The sequence below is a fragment of the Grus americana genome, chromosome 15 (assembly GCF_028858705.1).
Source record: "Grus americana isolate bGruAme1 chromosome 15, bGruAme1.mat, whole genome shotgun sequence".
NCBI classification, from domain to species: Eukaryota; Metazoa; Chordata; class Aves; order Gruiformes; family Gruidae; genus Grus; species Grus americana.
The window spans coordinates 13,740,121-13,753,289 of NC_072866.1; the positions used below are offsets into that span (position 1 = coordinate 13,740,121).

Here is a 13,169-nt window from a genome sequence, read left to right on the forward strand (position 1 = left end):
GTGAGTTGGGACTTGTAAGCAAAGTTGCTGCTTTGAAAAGACTTATCCTGCTGCATTAAATATTTATTTAGAGTAGGTATATTTTAAAAGTTAGGTTTTACTTTTTGCTAATGAATGGTTCAGTAGTTTGTTAATTTAGAACTTAAAAACTTCTGTATATAGTCCTGTAGCAGACTGTTTGAACAATTTGAGAAAATAGGTTGGAAACCTGAATGTGGTTTTATCAGCGGGGTTGAACAACTTCAAAAGCCATTCTAAACACACAGGTTACATTGTGAGACTCAGACAATCATCTTTAGATTTTGTAGTGGAATTAACTGGACATATGTAAAATAACTGAAGTAAGAGACTGAGTTGAAAGTAATGAGCTGATCCTGCCCTGTCTGAAGTCCTGAGAAGGCATTGCTTTTTTGTTGTCGTCTTGGGTGGCTGGCTCAGTATGCAGCTGTTTATTCTCAGCTCCTGGCTGTGTCATGCTGCCATATGATGGAATAGAAGTCTAGAAGGAAGCCAAAAACCAAGGGCTAAAAGTTTGGTGTATGTCAATGTGGAATAAATAGTTTGGACGATACTGTTGAAGACAGGACACCTAAATTATAAATATGAATGGAGGGTGTTCAGATTTTCAAATCCAGCGTGTGTCTCTAAAACAGCGCAGGGCGTGTATCACATGTACCTCCCTGGCAGCAGGGCTTAAGAGTGTACAGAAAAGATGGTCTATATGCACATCTTAAATATGACTTGTTCCCTATCAGCTGTTGTTGCAGACTTAACATAAAAAAGATAAAGTGCAATGGAAATGGTGGAAATGGTTTGTTGGTGACATATTTATTAAACAGAATGTAAAAATAATAATAATTTCTCAATGTAAACAGTTTCTGAACGAGGCTAGGTCTAGCTGTGTACCGATGGGCTGCTGCAGATGTAATTGGTAATGTAAGCATAAACTTCTATTGCAAAAATAAAATTAAATCAATTGAATTAAACAATGAATGTGGCCCTATGCTTTTCTGTGATGAAAGTTTTAAATATTTGTCTGATGGTCTGAATGGGTAAGGTAAGACTTTTGGAGGGGAAGGGGAGGATACTGACCCTTAAATTAAAATCAAACCCTTATCTTTGTTGTTTTCAGTCAAAATCATATTAATTCATTGGCTCACCTTCATGAATAGCTATTAAAATTCAAACCTGCCTTCCTCATACACTCACTTGTTTTTCCTACTTATACAGAAACAAGTTCAAATGGAATTAAATGATAACTGGGGTAGAACTTGAACTTACTTACAATAAACCACTCTAACACTTTTTTTTATGTGACAATCCTAACCATTTAAAATTGTCCAGACAACCTTTTCCCATTTGCAATTTCAATAAACAGCTGAGAGAATACAGCAAAATCCTTACACGGGAAAAAAATTCAGTTAGCTTCTAATATAACTTGATGGCTGGAAAAAAGATTAGAGCCTGCACTGTACAGCCAAAGAATTTTGTTTAAAACACAGGTACTTGGTCTGAAATTTTAAAAGCATTTTCTTGTTAAAACTTTGTGCTCAATTTTTTTCTTTTAAAGCTTGCCTATTTGCAAGTTTAGTAGAATGGATTTTCTATGCCAGATAAGCCATTTTCAATTAATAATATAAATGTCAGATTACATTGGAGGAATATAAGATGAACCTGTATCTCTTTCATTTGATAGAAACGATATGGAAGAAAATAATGTTTTAAGAATTCTGACTTTTGCTTTTTTTAAAATTTATTTTATAGTGCATGTTGTCTTCTGGAATTGGTGGATTGACTACTCTAAATGCTAGCGTTCTGACTTTCTATGGAGCCAAAAGGGGAAGGGAGGGGCTACTTTTCTTACATCTTGCCCGTATTATGTCAAAGTCTTGCACAGAATCTGGGATCGCCTGACTCGTTGATTCAAATTCCTTGTCACATGCCCTCACATCATGTAATGCTTTTCATAAATTAATCAAGCTTTATCTTTAGACTGACTGACTTTGCTTTTTCTAGATGTGGATGTGTTGTGTCTGCACAGTCGGTATTTAGTGTATCTCCTAAAACTGTTAAAAGGATGCAAGGTTATGCTTAACATGTTAAAATGGTCTCAGATAATTTTTTTTTTTCTCATATCCTTTTACACAGTTGAGGGAAGACTGTTGCTTTCACTCTTACCAGGTTCAGACTGGTGCTAGTTTGTGCTATTTGGATTTATTTTGTTTCTAGATATTCAATAATACTCTGTGCATTCAAGACACTTTGTGTTAAGGTATTATTTTCAAAAGCAGTTAATGGTTTCAGGTATTCTTTGACGTATTCTTTCAGGTATTTTTGTATTTTTTATTATTTTTCTGTTTTTCTGTTTGCTTTTCCTAATACTAGACTTTTCTTGTCTGGAGACTTGATAGAGACTATTATAGCAAAGATTGTAAGCATCTGTGATAAACAGGTTTTTGAATCTCATAGTTGTCATCAGTCCAGCATTTTAGAAAGGCGTATGGAATCCTTTCCTTAAATTAAACAATTTGTGAGAGACCAGAGAGAAAAGTTAAGTAAAAAGTTGTATCAAAATTATTACTCTCATTACTCCTTTCCCCTACACTCCAGAAAAAGTTTTGTTTTCGGATGATCATGCACTTCAATTTTAAAGAAAACTACATAAAACACAGGTCGTCTTTGGTTCATGGATAAGCCATGGTAATGAGTTATTGCAGGATGATAGGCTGCAGAAAGCATGTTATGTGTATATATATAAAAATACATAAAAGTTGTATGGCACTTCTGTAAAGATTACTTTGTACATACTTGCTGTTAAAAAAAAGGTTTTTGGAAGAAGTGTGTTATTTTTTCACCTAGGAGAGTACTTGAAATAAAAAGTTAGTGGTATGTTTAAATTTAGTAATTTCAGGCACAGTTCATAAGCCTGTACCAAAATATTAACAGTAGGAATCTCATCAGTTAGCTTAGATTTGTAATTTGGTTTTAAATATGCAATAGGTTGTTTCAGGTTGAGTAAATACTGTTTTCTTCGTACTGTAGTAATCTGATCTTTCCTAGATTTCACTGTGGTATCAGGACATCACTGAATACAATCATGCAGAAACAAACTATTTCATAGTATGTATGAGTAGGCATTTGCTATTACTGTCTATTTATTTTAAGAAGCTTCTGAGCAAAGACATTTTCTGGATTTGTAATCTACAGTGGTGATGAAAGGGCTTCTACCATAGCCTTGATCAAAACCCAGATTCCTATGTTGGAAGGGAGGAGGGGGGGAAAGGAGTTTACGCCTATAAAAACAAAATAAGCAACAACTACAATTGGAAAAGTGCATTCCTGTAACCCCTAGTTAGTTATTTATTCATGACAAGCATCAAGATCACACAAACCTAATATATCTGTAATCTCAGAAGTAGTGTCTTAATTCACAGAATTGCATTGCCAAGAGAATTATCCATTCTTCAGTTCTGTGTTGTCTGACATAGCTGTCTTTCAAGGTGTGATTAATGTACATTGGCAGTCAATAGGATATGAGTAATTGTGGCTAATTCCAAAGGTGAAACTAATGAGGGAAAAGGGCTATGCATGATGTAGCACAATAGTGTGAGATTTCTTGCTAGCTAAGTGTTGTTTAGCAACTCGTTCTATGCAGAGAAGCCATGGCAATGCTTGCATGTTTCTTGAGAGAAGATGTATTATTTGGTGTTCTACAGGGAAGATGTGACTAAATGACATTTTTCCTTAGACTGTGATTAGCAGTCACTTGCAAATAATCAGCAGTTGTCACAAACTCCACCCTGTAATTCCTGTTTCAGTTGCGGGAATATCTAAATATCTATTTCAAATTCAGCCATCGCCTTGTGGCCTTTCTGTTTATAGGTCAAGTCTTTTGTGGCCAAAGCTTCCACTAGGAAACTCTAAATATTTCATGAGAAATATGACTGGAATCATTGTTTTCACTGCTTTCTTTATTGCTTAGTAACTTTAGTCATTGTTTTAAGTGTCTACTTTTTGAAAAAATCCTTTAAAATCTGTTCATGTGCTAATTAGTTCATATATGACATTTGAAAATAGGACAGAGCATCTTATTCTGCGGAGTTCTGGTTCTTAAGTCAGTGAGCACAGAGGTGAAATTAGTTTGTTCACTTCAGCGATGCAGCAAGTGATGTTTTAATGATCTCGCACACTAATCTCTAGGAACTTTATAGCTTCCTCTATACAAGTTCAGCAGTAACCTGTACTAAGCATCCATCAGATTTAAAACCATTGTTTTCAAGTACCTGGTGCTAACATTTGTTTTCTTAGTATAATTAATCTTCAAATGAACAACGCAACCAACATGCATCTTAACATCTTGAAAGGCCAGTGGTTTCTGGAGGTGGGGAAGACTGTGCACAAAGTGCAGATCTGATAATACCTCATCACACTCCTCATTACCTAAGCTCTTCCTTTCTAAAAACTGAAGCTTCTGGTTTCATAAGTGATTTTTATACTCTTTTGCAGAATGTGACTTTTTTTAAAGCCACAGCATTTTGTTCTGGCAATCAAAATAGGCCAGCTAATCGTAAAGACATCTCATGCAACTTGCACTTAAATCTGAAGGCAGACATGAATGTATGTACGCGTGTACTGGTATTTTTGACAAAAGGACCGATTATGTCTGTCCTGGGAAAGATTGTCTTGGGGAATCCTTAAAAGGCAGAATGAAGCCTTACATTTTGCTTCTGTGAAGTTGTTTGAGATGAACAATATAGTTACAGATGATTTCAGTTTTGATGAAGTGCTGATGTAAACAGTGACAAAAACTCACCACTGTGCTAGATGATATTAAGATTAAAAAAAAGTTAATCGTGGAAGACATGCTAGAATACAGTGATGATAGTACTATGTAGTTCTTCTAAGCAAAGTCATTTACTTAACATATTTGGATGAAAAAAAATCAATGTTTTCTGCATCTCCACATCAATACATTGTAATGATTTTTCCCCACTCTTATGACAGCTTCATTATTTCAGTGGAAGTACCTTATATACACCAGCAAAGTAGCGTCTCTGATAATCAGGTTACATCTAGAGTCTTCCTAACTTGATAAAATTTTCTTCTATATTGTCATTCATGGATGTATAATACAAAATAAAGCTCCTTCAGTGCTCAGCTTTTAATAATCCTGTTCATAATTAAATATAAATCTGACTAAAACATATTCTTCTACATTAAAGTCTTGTCATAAAAACATTTTGAATATAAACCTTCCATACTCAGTAGAGCAATACTATATATATAAACACACAAACGCACTTTTTTCTGTTAGTAGCAAGCGTTTTGTTCACTATTTGCACAACTTCACAGTCATATGTTTTACACAACCACTACTAAATCAGACTTCTGATTGCTCATTACTGTCAGGAATGACAGACGTCAAGGCAGCCTGACAAAAGCGATGTATCGTGGACATTTTTGTTTTCTGTTCAATATACAGTCGCAGTTTGTCTCTGAAGGTTTCCCCTAGAAAACTGTAAATTAAGGGGTTCAAACAGCTATTAGAAAAAGCTGCTAGGTTCACAATATGTCCTGTTAAAGGATAATCGTGTCTGAATGATGGGCTGCTTGAAGACACAGGCTCGCTTTTCTTTTGAAGAAGTTGAACACTAATGAAGACGTTTTCAGGTAGCCAGCAGATAAAGAAAACCAAGACAACAACAAAAATCATTCGAAGAGCCTTTTGTCGCCGCAGACGGAGACTCCTATGCTTGTGTGCTTTTATAAGAACTCGAACAATTAATGAGTAACAAAGACCAATGATCACAAAGGGGATAATAAACCCCAAGGTTATTTCTAGCCACTGGATTTCTTTTACATCTGCAAAACAAAAATAGACCTCTCCGGTGTGTTGTAAATGCACAGCTGTAAATGGAACTAGTGCTGCAGAAATAGATGCCATCCATATGAGACCACAGCTTAATCTAGCGTGTTGCATAGTGCGAAATAAGTTGGACCTCATTACTTTTGCCAGTGCTATGTATCTGTCAAAACTCATCCATGTCAGAAAGAAAATGCTGCTATACATGTTGATCTGAAGGAACAAAGACATAAAGGTACAAATAATGGTGATATCATAATACTTTTCATCAAGATTAAAAACCTCAATGAGAGAATCAGCAACTAAAATGAGATCAGCTACTGCAAGATTTATGAAGTAAAGGTCTGGAATAGTCATTTTTTCACGAAAGCTTATGTTGACAACCAGTATCAGAATGTTTCCTACAAAACCAATAGGAAAGAGAAATATTGTGTAAAGACATGATAAGAAAAGACCAATAACATATTGTTGGTGTTCTGATTTATCAGCTAATCTGGAAGATATGCTTTCATTACACAAATGTGATCCGTTTAGGTTAAAAGTTGTGCTGTTACAAATAACAGGTGATATTGAGGCAGAATAAGTTTCCATGGTTAAAATATCTGCAGAAAAGATACTAGTACTCAGAGTTTGGTGGTAATGCCAAAAAAATCAGATTTTTGGTTGTTTTCAGCTAAGTTCATAGTAAGCATTTTGCTTGGAATGGAAAAAGATGTACACTTCTGTATAGGAAATTAAAATTCTTTAGAAGCCAAATTAATTAGACTTAAAATTAACTGAAATCTAACAGTACAAACAGTAAATTTCTTTTCTTTTTTTTTTTTTTTTTTTTTTTAGAGGACACTATATACATTGCAAATGAGAGAATTTGCAGTTCCTGTATGCCTTAAGATCACGTAGGAATCTTTTTACCATTATGGTACTTGAATCTCTTTAATAAAAGCTCTTCATCAACAGTGTTTCTTCATGCAGGTTGGAGGGTAGTAGAATTTAACTCCATTTGTTTTCTTTTAATAATCAATGAACATCCTTGAACCTGCAATATGCAAATAGAAAACAATTAATCTCATACTCCAGCATTGTACCATGTACCATATGCTTCTGCTAACTTAGTGCACACAGCTGAGGTTGTAGGAAACATCGCGTTTGAATATATATACAAAGGTTCAGTTAAAAGCATTTAAATTTGTTCTAGATGATAATATATTGGGAGGGCAGATCTGTTAAAATTTTGTGTATCCTTTAGGGATTCAGAATGGGAAAATGTAGAAATACAGAAAATCAGATGAGTGAGTTTAGCCTACTGAAGAAAAACATTCTTTATATATATTTTTATATAAATATCTAAATATATATATTTATTTCATCAGCAGCTTATAAGGCTATTTAGTGGAGTCTGTGGCTGAGAAGGCAACAGAGATGAAAAGCCGTTGGTTTTCAGTGGGAAAGAAAAGGGAAATTTTAGAAATGAAAGTAATACAAACAGTATATTGATTTACACCAACATTATTATACTAAATTTGCTTTTCTTTGTGATTAATTATGTTGCAATGACTTCTGGATAGGAATGGAAAATATCAGTTATCTGATTTGTTTATTTATAAATGTTGAATGCTATGGACTCAAAGCATTGCTAGAAGTTTATTTAAAAGAAAAACAAACAAAAGACACTGCAAACAAATAAAACAGCAAGAAAATTATAAACCAGGGTATTTTGTGTTAAATTTTAAATATTTTTAATTGCTTTAATCTTCATCTTAGTACCAAAACCTTTATTTTAATTACACTCAAACATACTAAAAAGAGTTAAAATTGTTTACTAGTAAAATTCGTGCGTATTTCCATGTTTTAATGACTTAAATCCTGCTGATGTGCAGTCTGGGGGAGAAAAAGGAGCAGACCACTAATGGAGTAGGAGTGTTAGAATATTTTCAGTCAGAAATACAGCTCTGAGTTTGCTTAAATGTATTCAAGTTATCAGAAGTAGCTAGCAGATACTTAAATAAAGATATCAGTTCCAAAGCTTTATTTCTTAATGAAATAGGCATTAAGTACACAGTAGCTGTTTCTATGCTTTCAATAATTTTCATAATGTAAATATTTATGATAAAATATCCGTATGAAATTACACTTATTTGAAGAGGGTTTGGTGTTTGTTTCAAGCAGCTATGGAAGTCAGACATGAACTGTTGCCTTTTATGTAACATCCTTTTACTTTTGAATAAGGCAATAAAACTGCTTTAAATACAATAAAAGATAACAGTCTAAGCAATTGATTTTAAAAGGTTGGTCTGTGGTCAGATTTTAATTACATTTGAAAGGCCACCAAAAGCCAAGCAATTACAAGCATTATAGGTAACCACGTACTGTGAAACACTATTTTACCTTAATTCCATTTCTCCAGAGCTGATTTTCCTCCAGACAACAGAAGGCTGGGTCTTGCTCGAGTATATGCTTGATAGATGTGTCACCTTCCACTGCCGTGTCAGTAAAAACTTGTATTTAGGTGTGCAAAGCTGCAGTGAATGCCACCTGTTGACGATTCAGCAGTAAAAAAATCATATAGAAGTCTATTCTGTTTTAAAATGTCTTAAATAAAGGATAGTTTACAACAGCAAAATGCAGATCTTGCTGCATGTCCTTGGCAATAAAACAAGCTTTATAGATTCCCAGGGTTGTTCTAATTTGTGTGCAGTTGAAGTGCTGCTGAACAGCCTTATAAGGCTAGAATTAACCCTGTTTCTGCTGGTTTCTTTTTACTAGAACTAGTCAAGCGTATTTTCTCACATAATTGTCAGTTTTATTTTGTCTAATGTTCATTTTGCCCTCCTTTCTGCCTCAAGCATTTTTTCAAATGATATAGTCCATTCAAACCTACAGCTCAGCGGATCAGTAATTAAGACATTTATTTGCAAATCATAACTGAGCATATTTTACATAGATATAAAGCAATAATTACTGTTATACGTGGTATTTTTTAAAAGCCTCTGGACAATCTAAAGATAAATACTCGATTGAGAGAAATCTAGCAGCTGAGAAGCGTCATTTGCTAAACTGGCAATATAAATTTGAGTTTTCCTACCTTCAAGTGGATCCCATTTTGCCTGTTTGTATTTAAATTTTCAGGTGCACGTTGTCATCCTCACACTTCTTAGAATTGCTCAGCTCAGAATCACATGGATAAAATAAGCTTATTTTGCAGAGAATGTGGAGCCTCAGTCTTGCATAAAACCACCAGTATTGCAGGTGGAGTTTTGCATTTCATCTGTAGGGGGGAAAAACCTACTTGACATTTCCAGAAACACCACCTACTGGTGGCCAGAATTCTTAGAACAGGAAGAAAGTTAAAGCTTGCTTTCTCATAAGAGAGAAATATTGTATTTGTGTAAGTTGCTTTTTATTATTCTATTGATCTGATACCTGAATGTTAAGTGCCATTAATGGATATGCTGTACCTTGATGCAGCAGTCTACTGCTACTGGAATAAGAGAATTGGATTTCAGCATTTGGGATTTCAAGATGACAATCTTACAGTTTCAGAAGTGTGGAGTAAACAATTAACAAGCCATTATAATGGATATATCACCTCTATTAGAGTGGTCAAATATTTTTAGATTGCAAAAGAAATGGAGTATCTGTAGAAAATTGAAGCAAAAGTTCTTTCCACAAGTCGCTTTGGGAGTAGAAGGCACTTTGCCTTCTAGTGCCATTGAGGCAAATAGATTATTTGCTGATTTTCTGTAACACTCTGTGCACAGGAACACAGGATTTTGACAGTGTTACTAAAAATGTTTTTAAAGATGTTCTTACATGATGGCTCTTCATAAATAGTTTTGGAATAAATTATTATTTAGCTCGAAAGAAAGTTTGTGCAAATTAGTGCTGGTAAAGATTCTCTGAACAGAAGATTTCCACTGTGTGTGGAGTAGCTTTCTGGAGTGTCTTTCTACAGGACTGTGAGGACAGAGAGCCTGAAGTGTTTTGCTTTGAGAAGTGTCCAAATATGATTGCATTATAGGACTAGAATAATTGTAATGTTAGAAAAATCTTGTGATAGCAGCTTTGACGGTCTTAATTTTTTGCTGTCCTAACGAACAGGATTATAAAGTCTTTATTGTTGTTTGTTGATCATGTGGTTTTGCTGTATTTAATTCTCTCCTTCAGAGCTTTCACTGATTTCGTAAGGGCCAGAAGGACTTTTTACTTTCCTTTATGCATAACGTTGCTTCTGGGTGTTAGTTGTTGGTAATTATGGGGTCCTGGACTTGAGAATCAGCTGGTCTGCCTGTCCTTGTTTTTTCTAGCTGTGAATATCAGCTGATTTGCTATTAAAATGTAGAATTATGAGTGCTAATTTTCTTGTTCGAATTCATGATAAGAAATATGTCCTGTTGCCATGCTTCCAGAATTGTTAGGAAATTCTCTTTTGAAAGACCCACGAAGTAGCTGTTTTTCCTGCTAGTTTTTTTCCTGCTATGAAGCGTAAGAGGCCAAATCTAGTATTATTATAGTGTATTATTATATTGTAATTAGTGAGTTCTGTATTTCACTAAATATTTTATGAGATGATCATGTGAATTCTCTGAATCCTGTTTCCTAAAACAAATGACAACATCTTCAGGCCCTTGTTTATGCAGTCAAATGATTGTTACTGACTAATCTATCATAATCTCACTGTTCATCACTACCATATTCCAGAAAATGCTTAAAACTAATTTTAGCAGCTGCTGAACATTATACCCTCTTCTCTCAGTTGTTGATATTCCATGGGACTTTACAGGGAGTGCCTTAATGAGCCGTACTTAGTCACAGTTGTGACTATTCAGTATTACAGTTCTGCCTGTCGTACCTTATCTTGATTGTCGCTGAGAACATATGCGAAAGCAACTGGTGCGATAGCATTCATATGATGTCAAACCTCAATAATCCAGCATTTAAAGTTTTCCTAGCAGTTTATTTTTAAATCTGTAGTAGCCAACTCCTAAAACACTGTATATATCTCAATCAGCATGTCTAACACTATAGTCTTTAAGGAACACTAGTGTAATTGTCTATGATGTACTTAGGTGCACCAAGAGTCTTAAAGTGGGGTATAATAGAAGGTACTCTATGCAATTTAGCAGACTTCAACATATGTGCCTGCTATTGTGTGGCAAAAAGGTGACAGCTGAGGAGGAAGAAAGGTGAGGAGGTGTGAGTGCAGGAGAGAACAATGTAAGAGATGTGGTGTATCACTGCTCTTGAGCCAGCACTATACCTCAGCCTCGCCAGCGGGATGACAAGCAGGATAAGCCCTGCAGGATCTAAGAGCTGTTAGGTTTTATCAGAAGTGTGGAAGTGCTTTGGGTATGAAGGTGTTGAGTCCTGGAGAAATTCAATCAGGGCCAGGGTGTATACAGTTGAAAAAAAAGTAACTGTATTGCATGGAAGGGGAAGGAAGCTTAAATTAAAATTGTGGGGGAATGCTTGCAGTGTAATGTAACCGTATGCAGAATAAATAAGATTTGTATAAGAATTTCTACTGAAATCATCTCCAGAGGAAATACAGATGCTGTTGTAATGTTCATGAAGTTTTGCAAGTAGATTATCTCCTCCTCTAAATTCTCTCTCATCTTTCCATTAGCATGGATACTGACTCTCACCTTTTTCAACCACCGAATGACATCTATCTGCATCCATTACCCAGTTCTAGAGCACCTTCATACTCATCCTGTCCAGCCGCAGTAACTTTCCCTTTCTTGCAAATAATTAAATTTAGTTTGAGTTGGAATTAATCATGTTCTGTGCCTGCAGAAAACACACTGTATTTTGTGTGTTTAGGCTTTTCAGTTGCCAGCAATTCTGAGAATGCATTTTTCTTACTAAAAATAATTTTTTAAAGTTCAGCCTTTTCTTTTTCAGTGACAACATGTGTACCCATTCAAACTATTCTGGTAAAAACTTTTTCTTAAAGTGTGTATCGCAAAACTCTTGGGATAATAAAAATTGTACAAAACTGGACCATAAAATGTTGTATAGTGAAAGATGATTCATCATAGGACTTCAGGCTCTATCCAAATGCAATTAAAAAATAAAATTTGCAAAGCCTCTATTGTTTTTATTTTAGTAGTTGAGTCTGGCAGTCCTTTGGACACGTATACCATGGAAGTGAAACGCATTCTTTCATTCTAGCCAATTAGTGAATCAATTTGTTGTGCAACATACATGGTGCAAACATTATATAGAGTACTTACTTGGGCTGAATTGTTTGAGCCTTCACACTACTCCAAATCTTCTGCAGCTGCCTCAAAATCAAGATAAAGAATGGTGTAGCCCTTTCAGGATCTGTAAGTTTGAAATGCGGATGTAACTAAGGCCAGGCTTAGTAATACATGTAGGGATGTAGCAGCTTAAGTTATGATTCAAATGTGCAAATCTAGTCTCTCTTTAGCTCAGATGTTGTTTTGCAGTGGGATCAGATCAAATTTGAGCCAGCTGGTTCAGAGAAAAAAAAGATGAGTCCTCAGTCTCTACATGTTCTTTTCCAAAACATGTTACCAACTCAAATTCATGCCTAAACTTCCGCAGCCTGCTCATTTCTCTTCTTTTACTGAACAGAAGGGTTTTTTCAAAAGCAGACCAAAGTCTTAGATACGAATATTGCCAGTACAGAAGTAAAATATTCTTCTTTGAATTTTCCAGTATATCCCTTTAGTTAATTTTGACAGCATGCCTATAAAAATACATGGTCTAGTTCTTCTGGAACATACTGTTCAAAACTAGGTGAAGCCTGGAAGAAGTAAGTGTTCAACAAAGCTGTTGCTGGTATAGGGGGAAAAAAAATCTCTCCAAGCAGGGAGATTTTATTTTGTTCTTAAAAATACACTTCAAATTATTAATAATTTAAAAATTGTTACTTTTAATCTTAGCCAAGGCTGCTCTTTTCCATACCAGACTATTTTAGAATGCCTTTATGCCTTTTGGGGACTGTTTCTGTTCCTTCCCCTATTGCACATAGGGGTGTTTGCCCTCATATTCTAGCTGGATGCAAGTAGATTTTCTCTAGGACTGCATGTTCATTGTCCTGAATTTTAACGTAAGCTCCGAGTAACGTTATCAAGAATGATTTAACAAAACATTTCTGTATTGCTATAAGTTGTATTCATAACTATTTGAATTATTGTTCTGCACTTTTCAACCTCTTCTCTCCTGTTCACCTTTGTTTTCTCCTATTCAGTTACGAAGTCTTTTCATTGTAAATATGACATATAACCAGCCATCCAGAAAATACTCTGTTTTTTCCCACGACAGTAGCCGTGGACAGGGA

The 13,169-nt window shown here is 35.0% G+C and overlaps 2 protein-coding genes and 1 long non-coding RNA gene across 4 annotated transcripts in view; 1 reads left to right on the forward strand and 2 right to left on the reverse strand.

Annotated features, from left to right (window-relative positions):
- Positions 1 to 13,169, forward strand: part of C15H7orf50 (chromosome 15 C7orf50 homolog) — a 129,588-nt gene that overhangs the window by 9,996 nt on the left and 106,423 nt on the right. The gene's annotated exons all lie outside the window — the stretch shown is intronic.
- GPER1 (G protein-coupled estrogen receptor 1) lies at positions 2,616 to 6,691 on the reverse strand. The gene is given in 1 exon segment (XM_054842403.1): positions 2,616 to 6,691. A coding segment is annotated over 1 exon segment (1,122 nt). The 5' UTR covers positions 6,455 to 6,691; the 3' UTR covers positions 2,616 to 5,332.
- Positions 6,707 to 9,072, reverse strand: LOC129213060 (uncharacterized). The gene is made up of 3 exons (XR_008579345.1): positions 8,946 to 9,072; positions 8,249 to 8,395; positions 6,707 to 6,899 (listed from the first exon to the last, which is right to left on the reverse strand). It is a non-coding gene; the product is annotated as an uncharacterized LOC129213060 (long non-coding RNA).